This window comes from Danio aesculapii, chromosome 6 (assembly GCF_903798145.1).
Source record: "Danio aesculapii chromosome 6, fDanAes4.1, whole genome shotgun sequence".
Taxonomy (NCBI): Eukaryota; Metazoa; Chordata; class Actinopteri; order Cypriniformes; family Danionidae; genus Danio; species Danio aesculapii.
The window spans coordinates 18,140,344-18,166,923 of record NC_079440.1 but is presented as its reverse complement, the minus strand read 5'-3'; the positions used below and the strand labels follow the sequence as shown (position 1 = coordinate 18,166,923).

Below are 26,580 nucleotides of genomic sequence, written 5' to 3'. Positions count from 1 at the left end.
TTTTTTATATGTGCTCACTTTCCATTTATAAGGTAATGTATTTCATGTAAGTCTATCACTTATTTTGTGTTAGAATCTGACATAAAGCCGCACTGAACAGACCTGAGATGAGGCAGGCAGTAGCTTTGCCGCACTGAAGAGGGCGCGCATGAGCTCACATTAATTATGTTTAGTAGTTTCTTCTACGCAGTAAAGTTCAATATGAGTCCATTATTTTATGTTTTGCTCTGACTGACTGCGGATATCAGCAAGAAAATTTCTCAAAATTGAACTTTAAATCAAAACGTGAATAAATAATGGATGACCAATGCTAAAGATAAAAGCTAAAGAAATTGCTTCAAAAGACGGGACAGAAGATAACGCGATCATTTCAAAGTAATGATAAAGTCATGTCATGTCAAGACTTCATTTACAAGTACTGTAAAGGTAAGATTAATGTGTCCTGTGTGTGTGTGCGTGTGTGCGTGTGTGCATGCGTGCGTGAGAGAGAGAGGGCATATATGAAAGATATATGAAACAGTTGGCAAACATATCGGGTGGATATGTTTGTAAATCTGAAATTTGACTTTGAAAGAGTCAGTGCCTCAGCAGCCACAAACCTCACCGCACGTCAATGAGATGCAAAAACCTCTAAATGCCGTGTAAAACTTGAGAAAATGAGAATTTTTATCAGGCTCCTGTGTATAGGTTCAGTAATATCACTTTTATGGCAAAGGATAAGTGCTTTTCCACGACATAAACAAAGGAGGCTGAGAAAAATGTACATTTTTTGATATAAATTTCAGATGGCACTTCAAGGTTTTTACATCTCAACTCTTCATATATATATATATATATATATATATATATATATATATATATATATATATATATATATATAGTGCATGATCCTTTTGTTTTTTTTTATAGTTGGCTGCTTCTCCTTATTTCTAATATTTTCCCAGTACAAGGAAGGGCATCGTAATGCCACGCCAGCAGAGGGACCCCTCGCCCGACTACTGACTCAGCTCCGCTCCCTCTGCAGTCACTTCCTGTTTGTGCTGTATTTCAGCAAGAGTTCAGGCCATGCCTCTTTGCGAAGTATTGCCAGTTTACCTGCCTTACCAAGCGTTGTTCCAAGTGACTTTCATGACTGCTATCCTGTGTATGACCCTGCCAGCCTTGTTCCTGTACGCTCTCTGTCTTTGCCCTCTTGGTCTGTTTTGGACTGATTGTTGTGTTACTGAACTTCTGCTTGCACTCGTACTATGTCGTCTGGATTTGCCCCTGTGCTTTTTATTTGGATTGGACTGCTTATATATTGCCGACTCTCTGCCTGTTTATTCGTTGATGTCTCTGCCTAACCCCTTTAATAAACTTCTGCACATGGATTCTAACACAGCCCCAGCCTCCTTGTTACAGGCATCTGCTGCAGAAAAAATATGCTAGCGCAGTTGATGGTTCATTCTGCTGTGGCAACCCCTGATAAATCAGGGACTAAGCTGAAGGAAAATTAATGATTGAATTAATGAAGATTGTTAATATACCTCAACGCTGCAAACAGATGCCACATCTTCTACTCCCTCCTTCACCCAGCTGTGACAATTTTAGACAAACTGCATAAATTAATTTACATTTAATCATTCAGATGCTTTTATCCAAAGTGACTTTCAAATGCCGACAAAAGAAGCAATCAATCTAATAAAAAAGAAACAATATGTGAGTGCTGTGATGACATCCAGTTTTAAGTCTAATGCAGTACACATTGCAAGATTTGTTTTTTTTTTTCTTCAGGTGTGTTTGTTTAAGGATGGAGCTAAAATCTGCAAGACGGCGACCTTCCATGACTGCAAGTTGCCCACCCCAGTTTGTAGACAAAAATCAGGGTCTTGAACTTGAATATGAGCAGCTCTTGACTGGCAGTGTAAATCGACGAACAGAGGTGTGACATGCACACATTTTGGCTCATTAAAGACCACTCTTTAAATTCAATACCTGCATGCATAGTTCAGGTGTAATTTCAGAGTTAAATTGAAATTAATACCTTTTACTACATTTTTAAATATGTTTTTAATACCTTCAAAAAAATAATAATATCAGCACGACTGTAGTGGTGTAAATTAAATATCTTTCCAAAAAGAATAACATTGCATTTAACCTATACATTTAAGTAAAGCAGAGGGATTAATCAAGATTTCACAATGAGCCTTTGTCCATATAGTTTTTAACAATGTCAAAAAGTAACAATAGGTTATATGCAGAAGTATGCGGAAAAAACGTTCAATTTGTCAAGTAACCTGGGTCAATTGCTTCCGGTGAAATGTATGCCGTTACAAAAAAAGTCACGTTCTTTAAAAATCAACAATCTCCACTGGCTGAGTGATATCCAATATAAAGTGGGTCTCAGAATGTACAAGAAGCACTGCATTAAAGTACATTTCCCCCGATATGTCTTTAAAATATAAACATTTATTTTACCCCAGTTTATTCAATAGAGCTTCTGCGCTAGCCTGCTAATCCTGGCAGGTGCGTGCGTGTAAATGGCTTTTCATCTCGTTTTATGTTTGAGCAAATAAATGAATGCCAAAATCTATTTAACTGATTATATTTTAATTACATTACAACATCGATGCTGTAAAAGGAGCTGTATAAAATGGAAAAAAGTCACATTAACCGTTCACCAGAAGTTTATCAGTATGGGAAGATGAATGTATGGGATAGCTGATATGAATCAGAAAAGCGTTAAGACCGATTCAGCACGTTTTTAGAAAAAATTAAAGCAGGTCGCACCACACCATTATATACAGTTGCAAAAATGCTCCCAAATATATTGTGAGGTTGCATAGATCAATTTCGGGTGCATATGCGACCAAAATGGTCACAATTTTAAGCCTTGGTGTGTTGACGGCGCAGCTCTGTTGCCAAGTTACCAGAGATAGGAGACTTTTTCCAGCCCAAAATCTGTCCAAAACCGATCCAAATGCATAAAAAATCCCAAAAGATTACATTTTAATTGATTTAAATCAAAATTAACCTAGTTACTTTAACTGTCATAATTGTTAACCATACAGCAACTAACACCAGCAGTCACAGAACCACAACATAACTGGCTCACATCGAAACACGGCCCCCTCTCACCCACACACTGCACTACCTATTAGAGTATGTTTTACTTTACAAAATAGGGTACACATTCATCCCATTTGGCATTTTAAATTCTTTTGAACATAACTAGGTGCTGCTCGTCAATCAGACAATGCTTTGTTCTTGCTGTCAATTGTGGGAAAAAATGATCGATAAAAGTGTCATAATAAACCACTGTGAGTTTAACTGCAGGCGCTGCGTGATGCGTGTGCAAGCGAGGTTATATTAATTCAGGCAGAGGTGGCAAAAAAGCTTCGCAGCTGTTGCCAACTACAGGCCGAAGCCAGTCTTTAAATCTTGAGTCCTCCAGCCAGTGGTCCGAAAACTTGCATTTACCCAGTTTGTTTTAAGGCATGCGCGAAGGAACATTACCTCATATTATATCACTTAGGTCCTACTCTCAACATATTAATAAATCCACGAAACTTTTAGAATAAAGACCTGCACTTAACACAAATTGAAAATTTCAATGTTCATATGGAGGTAAGCGGTCAGCTGTAAGCATGAAAAGGAACGGCATTATACCGCCCGTAACGTTCGTTTTAAAGATTAAATGCAGCCATACATACTTCTGGCTACATAATTCGCAAACTTCAAAAATGTATATAAGGCTACGTTTTAAGAATGAGCCAGATGAAAAACCTTGACAGTTCTGTGGTTCTCATCTATACATGCTGATCTTTAGTTTCTTTAGTGGTTTCTATTGTATTTCAGTCATGTGATTGTCTGGGACATTCTAGCAGCTTTATTTATTTTCCTGAGAGCAGTTATTCCTAGCTGTGTCTTGGATCGTAATCTGTTACAAATGGTAGACATGAAGACAGGGGTAATTCCAAATGCAGCTTTTTTTTAGAATGGTCGGGCAGATAGTGGTAGAAAACTAGGGATGGCTGACGTGAAACTGACGTTTCGACGAAGTGTCAAGATCCCAAAGCGCAAATATTTCAAAACACTGCACCGAAGCAGTCATCATATGTCATCATGATCTTTTGCTTTATATGAGATCAGACGATCGTGACGGCTGTAGTTATTCCAGTTGTGTTATTTTTTGGTATTTATCTTCAGGAAATCACTGAAGGCATATATTATGTTATCATAACGATCTAATCTGGCAATAAGATCGTAACTATACTGTGTATTACAGTGGCCATATTCATCTATGTAAACACACAAAAAACAACATTAACATTATAGCAGACACTGTAAAAAGCTCATTCCCAGCCACTAGACTTTTCTGACAGGGTAATCGAGTGTCATTGCGTATCAGAGTGTTGTGGGACTGCTTTGCAGGAGTTATTATTATGGATTATAGATAGTCAAATTTAGTGGTTTTTATTTTAGATTTTTTTTTTTTAAAAAGCATGACAGTAAAACATATATTGAATATATTAAAACATATGCTTGTTGTAAAAATTCAGAATAATGACAAAAAAATAAAAAATACTAGTTTGTGGATCTCCTTACTTCCGGGTGCAGCTATGCTATGCTGAAATCTCCATTCAAAGGGGTCTCTACCTCTTCCCCTTAGCCCTACACCTTTAAGTTAAAGAGAATTGGGACACCCCTACCCCAAAGGGTAATGGGAAGGGCTAAGGGGCAGAATTGAGGTTGGGCCTTAAAGTGCTGCAAATGGCCTGGGTTTGAGTCCTGACTTGTACAAATACACTGAAATTGTGCCTTGATGTATTTTAATAATATTACTTTTTATGATCAAAACAAGATGTATTGATTCACAAAGTTCATCATTCGGATGTTAGGCCAATGTTTAAAAACTATCATCTATAGCTGCATCACCCTGGATTCGAACCCTGGATTATCTCACCACTCCACTAAATCACTTGAAGCCTCAATTTGCTTAACTGTTTGAAGAAGCTGTTCCAGTGCGATACACAAAAAATGACCACTAGGCGTCACTGTAGAGATTCAAAGCTTCAACATTTTTGCTTCGACTGTTTCAACGCTTCACGAAACCTCGCTTTGTCCATCACTATCGAAAACTAGCATATACAGTATAGTACAGAATCCAAGAGCATAATCCAAAGACTAAAGTTCAGAGCAAACGACAATCAATCAAAAACACAATAAACAGTCCACACATCAAAAACACAGGAAAACAAGAAAAATAAAATGCTTTGAATTGAATACAACAGCAAGACAATACTCAGCCATGTCGTCACCTTGGAATTATATGGTTCTATTTGCGTTCTGAATGATTTTGAGATATTGAGCGTCAATGTTTTTGCATTCCATAGCAAACAGTATGTATGCAACATTTATTTTTTAAATAAAAAGTCTTTAAAATTTAAACAACTTATAAAAAAACATCCCATGATGTAAATAAGTTGTCAATTAATAAGAATATGTCAATAACTCAATTTTGACAAAAATGTCAGCTAGAACCTTATAATTCTAAGGTGTGTGAAACTAAAGGGTTTAACTAGTCCAATTAATAAATGAAGATGAGTTTCAGCTGTGTGTGTCCAAATAACTGTCAGCAGTGGCAAGAGTGATTGGTGCAATGATTTCTGGGATTTGTAGTTCGGCAGGAATGTAGGAAGTGATCTCCCGCAGAGAAAACACTGCTTGCGATCACAACTGTTATCTTGCTGAAATGTCCACCCTGGTTTCATCTTCCTTCATCAAATTAAAAGTGATGACATGTTACAAACCAAACATTAATTACAGTGAATAAAATACTATTTGCTTGTCTGTTCACATTAGATAGAAAAGAAAGCCCTTACTGCTAAAGTAATGTAATAATTTAGGAAATAAAAAAATTAGAAATGACTGCCAGGTACATGGCTATTTTACGAAACAGGGAATAAACTCTCACTACAGCCCCATTTGTTGCTATTACATATTAATGGAAGTGCCTTTAAGCAACAATCAGTCTCTGATGTTTTTCAAAGGGCACGTGTGTGAAATTGCAAGCTGGGTGATCCAAATAATTTCATTCAAATCCAGCCAAAACGGTATTTTGAAATGAAAGTTCATTATGGGCATTAATTGACAATAAATTCCAAAGAATATGAAGGGCATATTCACAGTTTTTTTGTCTCACCCTTTAAGTAAGCTGTGTTAATAAAGATCTCCGGAAATCTGCTAATCTTTGAGTCTGTTTACTGAATCTTTGGCTGTCGCATTTGTCACTGTGTGTATGCAAGAAACGGCACACAACATTAGAGCTGAACATATTTGCTCTCCATACGCACAGTAGGGGATTACAGGGTAAATTTTTATATTCTGAGTGTGTTGCTTGGTAGAGTCAGACACTGCAGCCTACTTTCTTCTCCTTTCACAGCACACCAACAAGACATAATAATGTTCTGGGTTCAAAACAACTGGCTGTCTTTAGAGAGTATTTGTGCCACAGAGAAAGGGGCAAAAAAGGTGTATAGATGGAGAAGCACAAAAGGTAAAGCTGATTCATTTAACAAAATGTTTTTGTTGGTCCTAAAATAAGTAAAAAATAATTCATTCATTCATTCAATTTCTTTTCGGCTTTGCCCCTTTAATAATCTGGGGTCACCAAAGCGGAATGAACCACCAATTTATCCAGCACATTACACATCACTGGGAAACATCAATACACACTCATTCACACACATATACTACGGACAATTTAGCTCACCCAATTCACCTGTACCGCATGATTTTGGACTTGTGGGGGAAACCAGAGCACCCGGAGAAACCACGGAGAAACCTACATGAACACGGGGAGAACATGCAAACTCCACACAGAAACGCCAACTGACCCAGCCGAGGCTCGATCCAGCAACCTTCTTGCTGTGAGATGAACGCGGTACCACTGCGCCGCCCTCAATAATAATACGACAAAAAAAAAAATAAATAAAATAATAATAATGTGTGGTTGTCTCTATGAAATTATTTTAGGCAGACTTTTTTAGTTATAAAAAAAAAAATTTAAGGGCGTCACTGTGTATGTGTGTGAATGAGAGAGTATGGGTGTTTCCTAGTGAGCGGTTCATTCCACTGTGGCAACCCCTGATTAATAAAGGGAATAAGTCAAAAAGAAAATAAATGAATGTATTAAAATAAAATGAAAAAGTTATATAAACATCAGTTTTTTCACTGCTGTGTCAAGATAACAGTTCAAAATGATCAATTCTGCATCTCCAAATAAAACCAAACACAGTAGTGCTGTTTAGTTCCTGAATGCATATTTTATTTGGTTAGGTGAATGATTTTGTGCAACCCAGGTTCAATCTGATTACGTACCCCTGTATACGTCGCTGGAGAGTGCCAAATACGTCCCAGGAACTACGTTTTATTGCAGTTTTGTTTTTTTGCGAATCCACCAGAGGCCGCAGTGTAGGGTTTTTTGGTATCTAAAATTTCTCACGCGAGTGCCATTCACGCCTGCTCTTCTCGCATAAATCCACCAGAGTCTGCTGTCAACTGACTGACTGACCGACTAATCCCCCTACCAACCCCCTTTCCTAAACCCAACCGATAGTGTTTAAAAAAAAACACAGATTGACCGGCGGCCCTCCTCTTCCCTAACCCCAACTGACAATGTTTTCAAAAGCAATCCAGAAAAATAGAAGCCCTCATCTGATTTTTAGCACATTTTCAGGTTTTACCACATTCTCACCCTGTTATTTACTTGTTTGTTTTATTGTTTTGGCTTTTGTTTTTGTCCTAGTTTCTGGAACCGTTCTTTGCCGGACTCGAACCCCATCATCTCATTCAACTATGCTCTGCATCTCAAATCCTGTATGTATGAAATGAGTCACTGGACAAACTGGTAACACCGGAAACTCTGTCCACATGGAGGTAAGCTGTCAGCTGGTAACCACAAAAAGGCATCATACCACCCTGTAGCATTCTTTTTAAGACGAAATCCAGCCATACATACTTCTGGCTACACAATTCAGAAATGTATATAGGGCTACATTTTCAAAATGAGCCCATGTTGATTTTGCGACTTGCTGATAAATTTGTTGTTATTGTTTATTGTTGTTGTTGTTTTCTGTTTCTGCTCAAATTCACAGTACATAAATGAACAATGTCAGTAGATAACTTTTTAAAATTGTTTAATTGGCATTTTTTCAGAATCATACAATCTCATTTGTACATTTTGGTCAATTGTGTTCAATCGTATGTTTAGAAGCGCTTGAGGGCGTGCCTTTTTAAAACTCAATACACTTTCATGATTACGCGGTTTCAGACTCATTCTTTCTAAAACTCAATACACTTTCATGATTACGCGGTTTCAGACTCATTCTTTCTAAAACTCAATACACTTTCATGATTACGCGGTTTCAGACTCATTCTTTCTAAAACTCAATACACTTTCATGATTACGCGGTTTCAGACTCAATCGGAATCGGACGTTACCTCGCAATGAGGAATTAAATATATATATATATATATATATATATGATTAAATATATGTATAATATAATTAAAATGCAGAAACTCTGCACAATTCACTGCATGTGTGTTTCCTGGACAGTCTTTCACTGACACAGCAGAAGCCCCTATTTCACTCCTATGGAGAAAAATGAAAGTAAACTTCATTTCTCTCTCTCCCTCTCTTTCTCACTGTGGACCTTTGATCTGCTGGCGTGACGTTTCATCTGACATCACTTTGTTACAGAGACCCTATTGATTAAATGGCGGCAAAGTAGAATACGAAAGCAGCTTGAAACAGAAAGCGCGAGTATGTCTGCGGTCTGGAGGCATAATAAAGTTGATCATGACAACATTGCCATGGCAAACTTTATGATATGTAAACTTGGGATTGCTTGCTGGGCATTTTAAATTGAGGTGCTACAGTATTTGTTTTTATATTAGATTTTTTTAATCTGCTGTTGCACTAAAGTCCAAAAGTGAAGAATTTCAAGCTACGTCACAGAAGTGCTCTGTTTGCTAACAGAGCTGTTGAATGTTAAAATAAGGTGAATTAAATAAAAAATAAGGAACATCCTGGATCTGTTTCTTCAGTCTTATTTTTTATGTATTATAGAAGTATCATATCAGGTTTCGGTAATGGCAGTTACTCAAAATCAAATGACTCGGACTAGAGGGCAAAAAAATCTGATCGGGATATCCCAAATTTTCACACATTTGAGGTTGTAGCAATGAATATAAATTAGCCACTATTTCAAAACAGCAATTTACCAGTGCACTCCTGAAAGACACTATTAAAAATAAAGGTTATTTATTGGCTTTGACAGTTCCATGAAAATCCATTCAAACCACAAAAGGCTCTTTATTTAAAATGTAAAATGTTCCTGACTCAATAGTGTTGACATATCTTCTAACACAATCCAGCAAACAAAAACAAAGCCAAAAAATATTAAAATCAAAATACATTTACTTTCAAACAAATAATCTTCTTTCCTAAATACAATTATCTGCTCCTGCTGCTATACTGAATTAAAAAAAATCGATTGCCTATGACACAAAGATGCCAAAAAAAGCTTTGTTTTTAAAAAGAGGACATGGCAACACATCAGAAAAGCACTCTTTAAAGGAGCTTTCCAAAAAACGATCATCATAACATGCTTATGTTGGTAGTGTTTAGTTAAAATTAAGATCTATAAAAAGGTCTTTGGTCCCTATTAATACATAAAATAAAATCTGTGTAGTAAATGTGCAAATGCCATTATATTATGGTTACTCTTCTATCAGTAGTCACAGTTTTGGAAATGAGTTGTTTCATATAAACACATGACAATTTAAATGTCATGTATGAAATATGGAATTCCCTACCATATTTAAATGCAGCTTTTACTGCTAAAACTTAAAGGTCACCTGAAGTCCATTGAAACGTATTTAAAACAGTGGTTCTCAATTCTGGTTCTCAAGCCTCCTCGCTCTTCCTTACATACCACACCTGATTCAAATCATCAGCTTATTAACACAGAGATCCATGAACTGATCTTTGAGTGCCATATAAAGCTACGGTCACACTGGGCTTTGTGTGTGCGAAATTCTGTCGTACGGCGCTGCGAAAAGGGGCGGGATTTAACAAGATAATGAGACATTTAAAAAAGCCAATGATTGCTCAATATTTTAAATTTCTGTCCAGAGAGGTCATGTTTTAATCCTCAATTGGTCTCACGCAGTCAAGTGATGCGATTTCGCAGGTCAGAGTTCACCAAGCTTGAACTTTGCACCGCAGCGAGCTGCGAAACTTAACGCATGACCCTGCATTTCTGGTCTGACGCATTTGCGTGCGTATGAATGGAAGTCTATGGGAGGAAAAGCCCAGTGTGACCGCAGCTTAAGAGAGACATACAAAATGTGCAGGGTGTGTGGGGGCCCGGAGACCAGAATTGAGAACCACTGATAAAAAAGGATGCACATTGAGCAGCTCTGTTTAAAGCAGCCTGTAGTTTTTTGTTTACATCAGTTTGACCAGAGCTGGTGAGCTTGACAAATCTGCAGTTTACAGATTTTGAAAGCCACAGTGTGATAGTAATGTTGTTTAACAGTTTATCCTCCTAATCTTCTCCACATTGCTTTAAAATGTAGCATTCTGTGTAAAATCCAAAAGGGTCGGATATGTTTTGTAGTCTGCTAACACACACACACACACACACACACGCACACACATAATCCGTCCTGTGCTATTGTGACACTAACATGAAACCAGACTTCATTTATTCATCCTAACAGAAAGCATATGTTCAGTAAATTGTTCATCCCCTATGTAGAGAACTATTTAAACCAATTTACCATCTAGAAAATAATACATTTGTGAAAATGACATTTTGTGAACAACTTAATGTTTATAGTATTGAGGGCAAGACATTTCAGATTCGGGAACATCTGTTCCCCTTCGGATGGGGAACTCCAATGCGATGTGGAAACTTCCACTATGGGGATTTCGTCAGAATCCAATCATCTGAAAGAGTATAAAAACGGGCCAATGAAATGCCAATGAGTTGGCAGCGTCAGCGTGCACAGCTGGCGTCAATGACAATCAGTCATGCTATAAAGACGCAGCCAGTGCCATGCTCGACATCCTTTCGCTTTCAGAGCCTTTCACGAAGCTTCTGAGAGAGTCTTTGAGGGTATCTCCAACCTGTGTCTACAGAGAGAGATCGAGAAGCAGCTTCTCCCGGTCCAGAGCGCTTATATGCAGTGGCAGATGGTCGAGCTGGGTATTTCTCCCTTGCCTGACGTCCTTTGGGTCCAGTCCTCCAAGAGCGGTTTGTATATAGGAAAAAAGCTTTCCTAAAAGAGCAACACGGTCGTGCAGCGCGTCTTTTTCAAGACGTCACTCCGACCGTGCGTTTCTGGATGCGGTGGTTTCCTATCCCCGGATGATGGGCACGAGCACAGCGTTTCATGTCTGGGGGTCCAGCATGTTAATGCGGTGCTCGCGGGCAGTGCATGCCATCACTGATGTCATGTCTGTTGCGCAGTTAAGATCGCGGCTCGCTCTTGCAAAAGAGCCACCCACCCCAGTTGTCCCCCGCACTGCGGTTGGCACTCAGGCAGATCTGAGGGTTTCAGTGAGAGTAAATCCGCCGCCCCCGGGCCGTGGACCTCTCGCTCCTCCACGCGCTCCATCCAAGCTTCAGGTGAAGAGAAGCGCTCCGTCCTTGGATGGTCGCTCTCTCACCTGATGACACCGGGGGTCAGATGTCCATCGCTGCATCGGAGGATGGGCTGTCATTGTCTGATGAGGATGCGAGCCCGCTCGCTCCCTCCCTCCGGGGTGGAGAGCGTGGCGTTAGCATCTAAAAAGCAGACGTGATGGCCGTGCTTTCTCGGGCTGCTTCGGCCGTGGGTCTGGTGATGGTTTATCCCCCAGCCCCGCGGCCGGACCGACTAGATGGGTGTATGTGGAGGATATAAGGAGGCAAGACCTTCAAAGCCTCCCGTCCCCTTCTTCCCGGAAGTGCACAGTAAACTCACGCTGTCCTGAGGGCACTTTTTTCTGCCCGATCTGCGTGCGCTTCCATCCTCACCATCCTTGGAGGTTGGGCTGTCAAGGTCTGACGAGGATTCGAACCCGCTCGCTCCCTCCGGGACTTTGAGCGCGGCGTCGAATCCAGAAGCAGACTTTGCGGCTGTGCTTCCCCAGGCTGCTTCGGCCGTGGCTCTGGAGATGGTTTATCCCCCAGCTCCGCGGCCGGACCGATTAGAGGGGTGTGATGTGGAGGATGAAGGCGAGACCTTCTAAGCCTCCCCATCCCCTTCTTCCTGGATGGGCACAGTAGGCTCACGCGCCTTCCCCCTCCCCATGCACGCTATGGCCACCTAGAGGTCTCTATCGGCGGGATTGTATGACCGCTCCCCCCCCGCCGAGCCATCCACATCCACTGCTTTTTCGCCGAGGACGCCCACCCGCAGCTTTGCTTCGCCGCCCCCGCCTGCGCCTCCGGCCACGCGGCTGCACCGAGCATCGCGCCGAGCATCGCGCCGGCAACCAGCGTCCCCCGCCCAGGGCGCCGCTAAGTTCGGTAAAACGGACCGCGAAGCGTCCCTGAGGCGGGCCATCTGGGGAGGAGGGAATTTGCTCTTTCCCCGCTGGAGGGCGGGGCACGTTATTTAAAGGCGTAAAAAAAAAAAAAAAAAAAAACGCCATCAAAATCCTCAGTGAAAGAGCACTTTTCCCCTCCTCCGGATGTGACAGCCCGAACACTGCCAGTCTGGGACGCTATGCCTTCCAGCTCGCAGGATCGGTGCATTTCGCCAATGGCTCATGGAGCACGAGAGAACAGTCTCCTTTCTCTCCACTCCCAGCCCCTCTCCTGGAGTTTGAGTGCGAGACGAGAACATCTGCTCTCCTGTGGGACCCCAGCGCTCCCCGGATGAGCCCACTCACTCCACGCTGCCCCACCGCTGGCACGTCAGCGATCGTGCAGGTGGGACCATTTGCGGGGGCTCTGCCTGCCTGGTTAGCGCGGGCCAGCCCATCGCAATGGCTCATCCATACGACCAGACTCGGCTATGCGATTCAGTTCGCTAAACGGCCTCCCAGGTTCACGGGCGACCAGGGTCAGTCCTGCGTCCGCCCCTGTCTTGCGAGAGGAGATTGCTGTCCTCCTGGCGAAGGATGCAATCGAGCCGGCCCTCCAGCCGAGATGGAGCGTGGGTTTTACAGCCCGCACTTCATCGTGCCCCAAAAAAAAAAAAAAAAAAAAAAAAAAAAAAAAAGCGGTGGGCTATGGCTAATCCTATATCTGCACATTTTGAACCGCTGCCTTCACAGGCTGCGCTTCGGAATGCTTACGCAGATGCGCATCACGCGATGCGTTCGTCCTCAGGATTGGTTTGCAGCAATAGATCTGAAGGACGCGTAGTTTCATATCTCCACACTTCCACGCCACCGGCAGTTTCTGCGGTTTGCGTTTGAAGGTCGAGCGTGGCAATACAAAGTCCTCCCCTTCGGGCTCTCTCTGTCTCCGCGAGTTTTCACCAAGCTCGCGGGGGGTGCCCTCGCGCCCCTTCGGCTCGCCGGCATCCGCACGCTCAATTATTTCGATGGGGTTTCAGGTCAACCGAGAAAAGAGCAAGCTCGCCCCCGTGCAGAGCATCTCCTTTCTCGGGTTGGAGCTGGACTCGATCACTATGGAGGCGCGCCTCTCACGAGAGCGCGCCAAGGTAATGCTGAACTGTCAGAGAGTTCGACAGGAAAAAAAGTGGTCCCCCTGAAATTATTTCAGAGGCTCCTGGGGCATATGGCATCCGTAGTCGCGGCCACGCCGCTCGGATTGCTCCATATGAGACCACTACAGCATTGGCTTCACGATCGGGTCCCCAGACGCGCATGGCACGCGGGCCCACACCGAGTGACTGTCACTGCGCTGTGTCACCGCACCCGCACCCCCTGGAAAGGACCCCTCCTTCCTACAGGCCAGTGTGCCCCTAGGTCAGGCGTCCAGGCAGGCTGTCGTTTCGGCAGATGCCTCCAGTATGGGGTGGGGGGGCCGTGTGTAGCGGGCATGCTGCTGCGGACCTGTGGAGGGGAACCCAGCTGCATTGGCATATCAACTGCCTAGAGCTGTTGGCAGTGTTTCTCACTCTGCGCCGCTTTTTACCGGTGCTGAGGGGGCAACACGTGCTGGTCAGGATGGACAGCATGGCCGCGGTAGCGTATTCCATCCGGATGGGGGGTATACGCTCCCGCTGCATGTCTCAGCTCGCTCGCCGTCTGCTCCTCTGGAGTCATACGCGGCTGAAGTCGCTGCTTGCTATTCACACCCCGGATGGGCTCAACCGTGCGGCCAACAGGCTCTCACGGCAGCTCCTTCCCTGGGAGAATGGCGACTCCACCCCGAGTCATGCGTAAGTATGCACTCCCCCCAGTGAGCCTACTCGCGCAGTTTCTGTGCAAGGTCAGGGAGGACGAGGGGCAGGTCTTGCTAGTTGCGCCCCTGGCCCAACCGGACCTGGATATCAGAACTCTCCCTCCTCGCGACGCCCCCCCTGGCGAGTCCCTTTGAGAGAGGACCTACTCTCTCAGGGACAGGGCACCATCTGGCACCCTCGCTTAGTTCTGTGGAACCTCCACGTGGGGTCCATAAGACGCGACGAGGAAGACTTAGGTAACCTACCGGTGGCGGTGGTTAATACCATCACTGAGGCTAGTGCACCCTCTACGAGGCATGCCTACGCCCTGGAGTGGAGTCTATTCACTGAGTGGTGCGCTTCTCACCGAGAAGACCCCCGATCTTGCCAGATCAGTGTTGTGCTTTCTTTCCTTCAGGACAGGTGGAGCGAAGGCTGTCGCGCTCCACACTGAGGGTTTACGTGGCCACCATCTCCGCTCATCATGGTGCGTGGATGGCGGCACCGTGGGGAGGCATAACCTCATCATCCAGCTCCTCAGAGGTGCTAGGCGGATGTTTCCACCCCGCCCCCCTCTCATACCCTCTTGAGATCTCGCGGTAGTGCTACGAGCCTACGTGGGGATCCCTTCAAACCACTCGACTCAGTATCCTTGAGATTTCTGTCCTTGAAGACAGCTCTGCTGGTCGTGTTGGCATCGGTTAAGAGGGTTAGGTACCTGGAGGCATTTTCGGTCAGTGACTTGTGCCTAGAATTCGGGCCGGCCTACTCTCACGTTGTCCTGAGACCCCGGCCCGGCTATGTGCCCAAGGTTCCTACCACGCCGTTTAAGAATCAGGTAGTGAGCCTGCAAGCGCTGCCCGTGGAGGAGGCAGACCCAGCCCTTTCATTGTTGTGTCCTGTTCGCGCTTTGCGAATATATGTGGACCACACTCAGAGCCTTAGATCCTCTGACCAGCTCTTTGTCCATTACAGTGGTCGGCAGATGGGTAGTGCCGTATCTAAACAGAGGTTGGCCCACGGGATAGTGGAGGCCATCTCCCTCGCCTTTGGGCCAGGGTGAGCCGTGTCCCCCGGGGGTGAGAGCGCACTCCACTACGGAGCATCGCATCCTCCTGGGCGTTAGCACGTGGCGCCTCTCTGACAGACATTTGTAGAGCTACGGGTTGGGTGACACCCAATACATTTGCAAGGTTACAATCTGCGAGTGGAGCCGGTTTCCTCAAGGGTATTAGGCAACCCTTGGTGATTGAGGAAACGATTCGGTTGAGGTGTCGAAACACGCTTGCTGCGCCACTCTCCCTAACCCGGAGATACGTGCGCTTTTTCAGCTTTGTCAGTTTAGTTCCCCATTTCTTTGGCGAACCCTGCAGAGTTCCTCCGAGGCCCCCAGCACCTGACTCAGCGGAGGAGTCAGGTGTTGGCCCGTTACGTTGTCGGCATGCCCGCTGGTCAGCCCGCGTTCTGGGTATAGGTGCCTGCTATGTGTGATCCCCGCTGGCGATCCCATACGTTCACTCAGCCACGGTATAGTCCCCCCTTCTAGGGCAGGCTCGTGTCTTCCCTCCCCGCTAACCATCCTTATGCAAGGACTCCCCATCTCTGGGCTAGTCCATAGGTTGTCACCAGGTCTCCCCTCTGGGTAACAGGTGAGCTCCGCAGCGTCCTCCCTATCGGGACTGAACGCTTTCCCAACGTACTGTCGTATCAAAACCTATTTTACTGGGTTATTGCGACTCCCCGAAAAACATAACTGTTCTGAACAGGTAAGTGAGGGCCAGGGGACACGTTGGAAGACTGTGTCTCGGGGCGTTGTAGGTGCGCTCGCTCTACTGCGTGGCACACCCTTCGCCAGGGACGCAGTAAGGTTCTTTCGTTGTGGCGTTTTCCATAGATTTCCCCATAGTGGAAGTTTCCACATAGCATTGGAGTTCCCCATCCGAAGGGGAACGCTACGGTTACTAAAGTAACCCTTCGTTCCCCAAGGGGGGGAACGGAAATGCTATGTTCCTTCGCCACAACGATTGTCCCTTAGCTGTTGAGCGTGAAAGTCTCTTCAGCTAGAAAAGGATGTCGAGCATGGCACTGGCTGCGTCTTTATAGCATGACTGATTGTCATTGACGCCAGCTGTGCACGCTGACGCTGCCAACTCATTGGCATTTCATTGGCCCGTTTTTATACTCTTTCAGATGATTGGATTCTGACGAAATCCCCATAGTGGAAGTTTCCACATAGCATTTCCGTTCCCACCCTCGGGGAACGAAGGGTTACTTTAGTAACCATAGCGATCTCACAGAAAGTACGGAGTAATGTCATCAAAATTGTTGATCCATAATGGTGCAAGAAAGAGACTGGTTTTACTCATAAGCATACCTCCCTCACTTTCAGCTTAGTCAGGGGTCACCACAGTGGAATAAACCACCATGTTTTATCAATGCATGACCTTCTTGCCACAACCCATCCCTGAGAGTACATTAACTCTAATGCTGAGAAACACCCACACACTCTCTCATCCACACACATTCATACACCATGGCCCATTTGGGTAATCCAATTAATCTCTCTTTGTACTGTGGGGAAATCAGAGCACCTGGAGGAAACCCACAGAACACAGAAAGAACATACAAGATACTGTATAGGTCTCTTGGCTCAGCCAGGACTCAAAATAGTGACAAACTTCATGCGCAGTGACAGTAAGTCACCGTGCCATCTTCATTAGCATATTCATAAGCATCCTCTAAATTAAAATATTGTTATTGTTGTGGAACATATTAAGAGCTTTTAGATACCATAAAATTCTTAAAGGTGCAGTATGCAAGTTTAACACCATGCCTAGATGAAAACAAATACAAGTGCAGGTTGCCAGTAGGCATGTGCCGGTATAAGATTCCGACGGTATGATAACGTTGGGTAAAAATATCACGGTTCCACAATATAATTGATCTAATTACTGCTCTAAAAATATGTTCTTTTTAAATATCTGGGTAAAAAAAAAATTACATTTAAAATATTTTGAAACAATAAATGTCAGGCCAAATAATTTAAATAAGTCATGGACTTCTGCTGAATTAATTAGTTTTAAAAACACAGATTTCTTTTCAGCTTAAAAAGGCATCTTTGGATATCTTTCTTTTCTTTTGATATAAAGCAAGCCTCTGCACTATTCAGCTCTACAGCATGCTGGATGTTGGTTTATACGAGATTTGTTTTTCAGATGTTTCCTGAATCATGGACTGACCAGTAACTTGTGATGCGGAGGGTCCTTTTCTATTGTTGCCCTAAAAAAAAAAAAAAAAAAAAAAAAACTCAAAATAGTCAGAAAAAAACACGTAAAAAGAAAAAAAAAGAAAATTTAAATGGTTTTAAAACTTTGACTTTTCCAAACCGCAGTATACCTTAAAACCAGTTATCGTCCCATGCCTAGTTGCCAGATTGAGGACCAACAGGAGCGAGCCTGACCATCAAGCCTTAAAGTTGATTTAAAATCGTGTTGTAAATAAAAGCAACGGTATGCAATAGAAGGAATATTTTCTATAGCTTTTATCCTAACCAACACCTGTAATTTCTATTTTAGAAACTGCTTCTATTTCTTGCTGAACAACAGAAAACTGACAATGATCACATCAGGTACACCTCATACTGTATGCTTTATTCAGTGTTAAATGCTAACAATGTGAGTTTAAACGCCATTTCACATGACATTTATTGCCATACTACTGAAAGCAGCAGCAGACAGTTTACCTCAGATCTCTTAAGCTTAAACTGTATACCTAAACGGTTTAAAATTCTAGAACTCTAGAACTCTAGAACTTTGACTCGCATATTAGTGATTCAGCATGTACATTTAATAATGTTAAAGAGATTTAATATGCATTAATTAGATTATAAACCTTACTATTTCGTGAGTGTGTGCATATTCTGTGCTTCTGGATGGCTGTACTTAAATATCTGTTGTGTTTCAACTGATGCAAACAGCCAAATTGCTTATTACTGCAAATCTCGACACATAGCGTGATGTTAGGGCACAGAGTTACAATGTAACCTGCTCACCTAATATTTATATATTTTGTTAACTAATAACCACCTTCTGTGGAACTCTGAATCTGTGTCTCATTTTTAAGAGTCTGTTTCTGTCCACCAGAGGTTGTATTTCAGTCACGAACGTATGCTTTGAGAGCCTTTCTAAATGAATTAATCTATTACATTGATTTCCTACAAGGCAACCTAGGGTGCTGAAATATAATTGGCTAAAGTGGCAGTGGGCCCGTTAAAAGAACCAAAAAAAAAAAAAAACATTTTCAAAGCAGAGCAACTGACATTAGCATTGTTTTCATATAAACAAAAATGTTCACTTGGCATGTTTCTTGAACATCTGCAAACATATTATGGTATTTTTATGCTTTAGAAGAGTCAAAAACTTACAAACAGCACCTTTCAAGAGTTCATACTTAGCTGATGATTGATTATAAAGCTTGTTTGGCTTGGCTTGGCTTGGCTTGGCTTGGCTTGTTTGGCATGCGGGTTCCCTCCTATAAGAAATGTAACTTAATCTATCTCATAAATATTTATTGTGGTCAAGAAAAATTAGAATTAATTTTGTGGTCATTAGAAAAATATATATTTATAATAATATTTAATTAACAAAACCTATTAATATAAAGGGTGTCATGGTGGCGCAGTGGGTAACATGATCGCCTCACAGCAAAAATGTTGCTGGTTCGAGCCACTATTGGGTCAGTTGGCATTTCTGTGTGGAGTTTGCATGTTCTCCCTGTGTTCGCGTGGGTTTCCTCTGGGTGCTTCGATTTGCTGGATAAGTTGGTGTTTCATTCCGCTGTGGCGACCCCTGACTAATAAGGGACTAAGCCCTTTTTTAAATATTACTTTGGCGAAAACAAATGTTTTTAAGTTTACCTAGGGGGTTCCTTTTTATTTTTTTATTTTAAGGCAAATTTGATAAATCAGGTTATAATCAGAAACCATAATTTTTACCTTAACCCAATATAAAGATGTACTTTGAATGAAATACACAGTAGTTTCACTTTTGTTCAGTGTGTCACGTAAATCTACATAATAAAATTGTCCATGCACCACCAATAATGCACAGATGCATATACTCATACAGACAAGCAGAGTGAAACAAAAATCTCAGAGCTACTGGTCTAAATAGCGGCAATAAATAATAAATGATGTCCCATATTTTGTAAATAGAGCTAAACTTGTATTCAACTTAGCACATTTCTTTAATCTTCATTAGTAAGCTGCAGGGTAAAGCTCCCAAGAAAAATACATGAGAAACTTTATAATACTGCATTTGTTTTCTTAGTGTTTGCGTATCATTACTATTAATGGCCTTTCATTGGGGATTTGCGACAAGGGTACAAGGGTAAACTACCATCAAATTCAGTAAACAAAAGGGTACACAGTCCACTGTACACCAGAAAAAGTGGTTCTAAAATGCCTTCATGATTAAGACATGCTTATTACAACTACAGCAGCACAAATTAGTTAATTTTTATGCCTAAAATTGTTGTTAGTCTGATTTAGGTAATCACTAATAACCCATGCACATACAATACGTTTTGGTTTTCCCTTAGAGATCGACGTCTTGCTGAAATCTTAACTATACCCCCACACTCATCCATAACTGAGATGACGGTTAAAGATTTTTCAAGTCTCTGCAAGCCATGCTTCTCTTTGGTTTAGACTTCCCTAAGCCAGGTCTAGATTTTCACTGGCAATTCCTCATATTAATTGAATTTGCAGAAACCTCTATGAGACATACAAAGCACTAGGGATACCCAGATCTGACATGATTTATACTGCTGCTATAGGGCATCCACTGCAAGTTCTGACACATATGCAGTCAAAGAAATGAAATGAAATGAAATGTGTGTATGCATGGATATTTTAGTTACTGTTGCTTTCCTGTGAGCTTAAACTAGACAGAATTCTCCTCTTCTCTCTCTTTTTCATCACACTCTAAAAAAAAAGCTGGGTTGTTGTAACCCAGCAAATTTGGACAAACATAATCATTGGGTTAAAAAGTGTAACTTAAATTTAATTTACCAAAAAAAAAAAAAGAATCATATATTGGGTTTGTCGTCATTTGATTGCAGAGCTCTCAGCACCACATATTTTGGTTTTTTATTTTTCACATCAATTCAGTGAATAAAAGTGGCATGCGGTGCAATAATCATGTACCCATTCAGTGGGCTATTACTGATTGATTGAGTGCCATTTCATGACTGCTCAGAAATAATCCTTCTATTTGCAGGTTATATAATGCACAGGGAATGGCTTTACAAATTAATTCAACTAAATCAAAAGCTTAATTCATTCAGGAATAAAATTCAAAACAGCTGAATTTGTGTTGCAGCTCTTAAACACACAACAGTTCATTCTACAATCATTTAATGGCTTTCTTAAGATTCTTTTTCACTTGCATTTTAGCATACCATAAGATACAACTTTAAAAAACTATAGTCCAGTTCATAAAATTGCACTTTGTGTTATTTGATTTAAAATATTTCATTCCATCAACCCTTACAGCACATTTTCTCCCTCAGTTCTTGTTTTGGCCCCAATCTTTTACATTCTGTAGACATAAACATGGTACTACCTTACAAATTTATCTGAAATATATTCTTTATGCTTTCACCAGGCAACACCTGATTGATTTATAATCAAATAATCTCTTCTGTGTCCAACTATGATGGCTAAAGTTGGCATGAAATGGGAGTTAAAATTGTCATATTTTTCCAATACTGTGATGCACATCCAATTGAAACGGTCCTGAAATTAGAAAGAAAATGTAGGGTGATGTATGATTTAGTCCTTTTGGGTACAGATTGGATTGATGAAAGACAGGCATTGCTAACAAAAAGGAGGAAGACAATGAATGGACAAAAGCAGGGCAGAAACTAGACTTACCCTGATAGCCTCACCCTAAAGGCTCGTACACACTGGGACGCTTTTCGCTCCTGTTTATCATCAGTGCTTTTTGCGTCATTTTTCTATCATTCAAACCCAGGTTATTTTTATTGGCGTTTAGCAGTGCACACACACAATGCCCCTGACATTAGATGGTGCTTAATGAACTGAACATTATATGGTGCTTAAAGTGGTGGTGCTTAATGAACCTGACATTAGAAGGTGCTTAAAGAAAATGGAAATTAAACTCACCATCAAATACTATTTGCTACTCTCAACTCCTACTGACATTATTGTAGTTGCACACAGCTCTTTGTGTTTAGGCACTAATGAAAATGCAGCTCCACATTCATCTTGACTCGGTGCATCATCTTCTTCATTGAATGAAAATGAAACTGGTATCACCTCCACTATTTTGAACAAAAGAGCCAATCTGATTGGTGGTGAAGTTTTTGACATGGTGCGTCAAAACAACAACAACAACAAAAAAAAATGAGCATGAGGCATTTCTTTAAAGGGCACCTATGATAAAAATGAAATTTTGAAAGCTGTTTGGACAGAACTGTGTGTAGGTATAGTGTGTCCACAGTGATATTGGAGTGATAGAAACGCAATAAGTCTCCTTTTTTTATTTCCCGACGTTAAAATAGAATCCAAATCCCTCCCATTTTGAGGCCCACTGTAACTTGATGTAGGAGTACGGTTTCCCCGCCCACCGAATTGATTGACAGACGTGTATTGACATGTCTCCGTAGTAATGCATATAATCATATACACAAAACAGGACGTGTGCAAAGCGACTGGGATTAAAAGATTTTTTCAAATCGCTGTGATCATCAAACATCATCTAATGTGATTATAAATGAGTTTTACAACTCAGTTTTACACTTCATTCTTCTCTGTCACTGTGCTGTTTATCTATATAAAGGCCGCAGTGGGGGAGAACAAGCTCATTTGCATTAAAGACACAGGCAACAAAAACAGCTAAATGTCTTAACAGCTCAAATTTCCCAGGTTTAAAAAGGTATAATAAATATTCTGATGGGTATTTTGAGCTGGATCTTTACAGACACATTCTGGAGACACAAAAGTCACAAAAAGGGGTAAAATAGGTGCCCTTTAAAATGCTCCGGTTACCAAAGTAACCCTCGTTCCCCGAAGAGGGGAACGGAAATGCTATGTGGAGAATCTACTATGGGAATTTCGTTCAGAAAGCCAGTCGTCTGAAAGAGTATGTAAATGGGCCAATGAAATGCCAATGAGTTGGCAGCGTCAGCTTGCGCAGTTGATGCTTGTTGCAATCAATTTGGCAAAAAAAGCACAGCGAGAGCAAGGCTGAGGCATCCTTTTTTAGCTGAAGAGACTTTCACTTCAACAGCTAAGGACTCAGACTCAGACTAAAATGTGTATAAATGAGTATACATGGAACAACTTGTGCTGCAAACCACCTTCTGCTGGTCGCCACTAGAGCAGCGCAGGAGCAATCATGAAGGAGCAATCATTATGGCGAAGGAACATAGCATTTCCGTTCCCCCCCTTGGGTAATGAGGGTTACTTTAGTGACCGGAGCGTTCCCCTTCAGAAGGGGATAGCACTTCAATGCTATGTGGAGAATCCACTATGGGGAACTGTCTGGAAAATGCCATAATGATTTAACCTTACCGTCGCCCCGATGAGAGGTTTGCCAGGCAAAAGAGAGCATGAGTGCACCTGCATGACCTAGGGGCGCGGTCTTCCAACGTGTACCCTGGCCCTGGCTTATCCCACTTTAATAGAAGATTTACGGATTTTGATATATTTTTCAGGAGCTGCAAAGCATCTAGATAGTTTCTAAGAATTTAAATACGATAGTACTTTGGGAAAGTGTGCAGTCCCGATAGGGAGGACTCTGTGGAGGCCACCTGCTACCCAAGTGGGGAGATATTTTGGCAAAGAGCATATGGACTAGACCTGAGAAGGGGGAGTACACATATAAATATAGGATGGTTAGCGGTGAGGGAAGACACGGGTCCACCTGAGATGGGGACTGCACCGTGGCTGAAAAAGCATATGGGATCGCCTAGTGGGGATCGCACATAGTAGGCACCTATAACCAGAATGTGGGCTGACCAACGGGCAGACCTACAACATAACGGGCCAACAAGTGACTCCTCCGCTGAGTCAGTGCTGGGGGCCTCAGAGGAATCTCTGCAGGGCTCACCTAAGCGGGGAACTTTTACTGACAGAGTGAATAAACGCCTGTATCTCCGTGTTAGGGAGAATGGCACAGCAAGCGTGTTTCAACACCTTAACCGAGTTGTTTCCTCAATCACCAAGGGTTACCTAAAACCCTTGAGGAGACCGGCTCCACTCGCAGATTGTAAAACCTTAGAAATGTATTAGGTGTTGCCCAGCCCGCAGCTCTACAGATGTCTGTTAGAGAGGCGCTGCATACACACGCCCAAGAGCATGCGATGCTCCGAGTGGAGTGCGGACACACTCTTGGGGGACACAGCTTGCCCCGGCTTTGGTAAGTGAGGGAGATGGCATCCACTATCAAGTGGGCCAACCTCTATTTAGTTACGACACTTTCCCTCTGCCACCCACCATAACAGACGAAGAGCTGCTCAGATGATCTAAAGTTTTGAGTGCGGTCCAGATAAAGTAATGAAAGGGCTGGGTCTGCCTCCTCCGGGGGCAGCACTTGCAGGCTCACTACCTGGTCCTTAAATGGTGTGGTAGGAACCTTGGGCACATATCCAGGGTGGGGTCTCCAGACAACATGAGAGTAAGCCGGTCTGAATACCAGGCACGAGTCACTGACCAATATGCCATCAGGTCACCGACCCTCTTAATCGATGCCAACGCGACCAGCAGAACTGTCTTCAGGGACAAAAATCTTAAAGATACTGAGTCGAGTGGTTCGAAGGGATCTGTACGCACGCTCGTGAGAACCAGGACGAGATCCCAAAAGCGCATGAGAGGGGAGCAGGTGGATTAATTCGCCTAGCACCTCTGAGGAATCGGACGATGAGGTTATGCCTTCCCACAGTGCTGCCAGCCACCGCTTCATGGTGAGCGGAGATGGCAGCCACGTAAACCTTGAGTGTGGAGGGTGACAGCCAGCTCTCCAGGTTCTCTGAAGGAAAGAAAGCACAACGCTGATCTGGCAAGTTTGAGGGTCTTCCTCGCATCTAAGGACCACACGTGGAGGTTCCAAAGATCTGGGCGAGGGTGCCAGATGGTGCCCTGGCCCTGAAAGAGTAGGTCCTCTTTCAAAGGAATCTGCTAGGGGAGGGCCATCGTAAGGAGAGAGAGTTCTGACATATGCCAGAGAGGCGCATCTAGCAAGACCTGCTCCTTGTCCTCCCTGATCTTGCACAGTAATTGCACGAGCAGGCTCACTGGGGGAAACGCATTTTTGCGCATGCCTTGAGGCCAGCTGTGGGCCAGTGCGTCCGTGCCGAGCGCTCGATCAGGAAAAAACAACTTGCAATGAGCGTTCTCGTGGGGAAGCAAACAGATCGATCTGGGCTTCCCCGAATCGCGCCAATGTCTGCTGAACAGACTCGGGGTGGAGTCTCCATTCTCCTGGACACAAGGATTGCTGTGAGAGTGCATCGGCTGCATGGTTGATCTCGCCTGGAATGTGAATGGCTGAGCTGAGACATGCGGCAAGAGCGGATAACCCCCATGTGGTTGATGTATGCCGCCATACTGTCCATCCTGACCAGCACGTGCTGTTGCTCCAGCACCGGTAAAAAACAGTGGAGAGTGAGAAACACTGCCAACATGAGCGACTGCGAAGGGCTGTCCCGCACTAACCAGGCAGGCAGAGCTCTCGCTAATAGACTCATTGCTACAATTGCTGACATACCAGCAGTGGGGCAGCGCGGAGTGGGTGTGCTGATCCGGGAAGCGCTGGGGTCCCAAGGAAGAGCTGGAGGCGAGTAATTCACTCTCACCTCGCACCCAAACTTCGGAGGGGGGGCTCGAGGAGTGGGAAAAAGGAGACCGTCCTTATAGAGCCTGTGCACGGAACCTGCGAGCCTGAAGGCATAACGTCCCAGACTGGCAGAGTTCGAGCTGTCACATGGAAAAGTGCTCTCTCTCTCTCTGAGGTTTGGTGGTGTTTTTGAAGCACCGTTGGATGAAGAGCCCGGCCCCCCACCAGGGAGAGAGTAAGTTCCCTCTACTCCAGATGGCCCATCTCAGGAGCGCTTTGTGGTCTGTTTTACTGGACTTAGCAGCTGGGGCGGGGAGCGCTGGTTGCCTGTGAGGTGCTCGATACTGCCGCTTGGCCGGAGGTCCAGGTGGGGTGGGGCAGCTCTCGTAGATGGGCGCACTCTGCGACAAGCAGTGGATGTGGATGGTTCGGCAGGGGGGAGCTGTCCTACATCCCCGCCGATAGATTACTCAGCCCATCGTATCCGGCTGCACCGCTGTGAATTCCTGAGTGAATCCACTGACGGTGTCGTTAAACAAGCCAGCCTGGGATATGGGGGAGTCAAGAAAGTGAACTTTGTCGACTCTGCGCATATCTTTTGCCAGGTTTTAGCCCGAGGTGGCGCTCCTGGACCACTAATGTGGTCATCGTCCTTCCCAGGGCACATGCAGCGGACTTGAGGTCCGTGGAGCTCAGTCGGGTGCGGTGCGGGGCTGTAACAAGCCTGGGTCGGAACTACCTTCATGCAGCTGGGCCAGCGCGCGCATGGACCCTAGCGTGCAGGTTGGAAGCAGCCTGGCCCATGGCTGCGTGAGCTATGGATCCAGGGAAGCAGAAAACCAGCACGCTTTGGACAGGAGACGAGGCGGACTCCAGCAGAAAGAGGCACCACGCGGGCCCGCAGTGGCACTCTCAATCTGGGGAATCAACTCGTACACCCTAGCTGCTCCACCATCAAGGGTGGTAAGGCGGAGGCACACGCAGATCGGCTAGAGAAAGGTGCTCTCCAGATTGCATGAACTCACTGTGCACTTCCAGGAAGAAAGGGATGGGAGGCTAGAAGGTCTTGCCTTTTTAGTCCTCCACATACAACCATCTAGTCGGTCCGGCCATGGGGCTGGGCGATAAACCATCTCCAGGCCCGCAGCCGAAGCAGCCCGGGAAAGCAAGGTTATCATGTCTGTTTCTAGATCCGCCGCCACGCTCGCTCCGGAGCAGAGGGGGGAATCCTTCACCAAACCATGACAGCCCAGCTCCGATGCAGCGGTGGACATCTGAGCCTCTGTGTCATCAAGTGAGAGCGCGGCCATCCGAGGAGGGA

The 26,580-nt window shown here is 43.9% G+C and overlaps 2 protein-coding genes across 2 annotated transcripts in view; one reads left to right on the top strand and one right to left on the bottom strand.

Annotated features, from left to right (window-relative positions):
* Nucleotides 1–7,942, top strand: part of st6gal2b (ST6 beta-galactosamide alpha-2,6-sialyltranferase 2b) — a 78,715-nt gene extending 70,773 nt beyond the window's left edge. The window contains exon 6 of the mRNA XM_056459699.1: nucleotides 7,790–7,942. Within this exon, the coding sequence (XP_056315674.1) occupies nucleotides 7,790–7,875 (86 nt within the window). The 3' untranslated portion in view covers nucleotides 7,876–7,942. The remainder of the gene's footprint in view (nucleotides 1–7,789) is intronic.
* Nucleotides 1–26,580, bottom strand: part of tmtops2a (teleost multiple tissue opsin 2a) — an 81,528-nt gene that overhangs the window by 31,552 nt on the left and 23,396 nt on the right. The gene's annotated exons all lie outside the window — the stretch shown is intronic.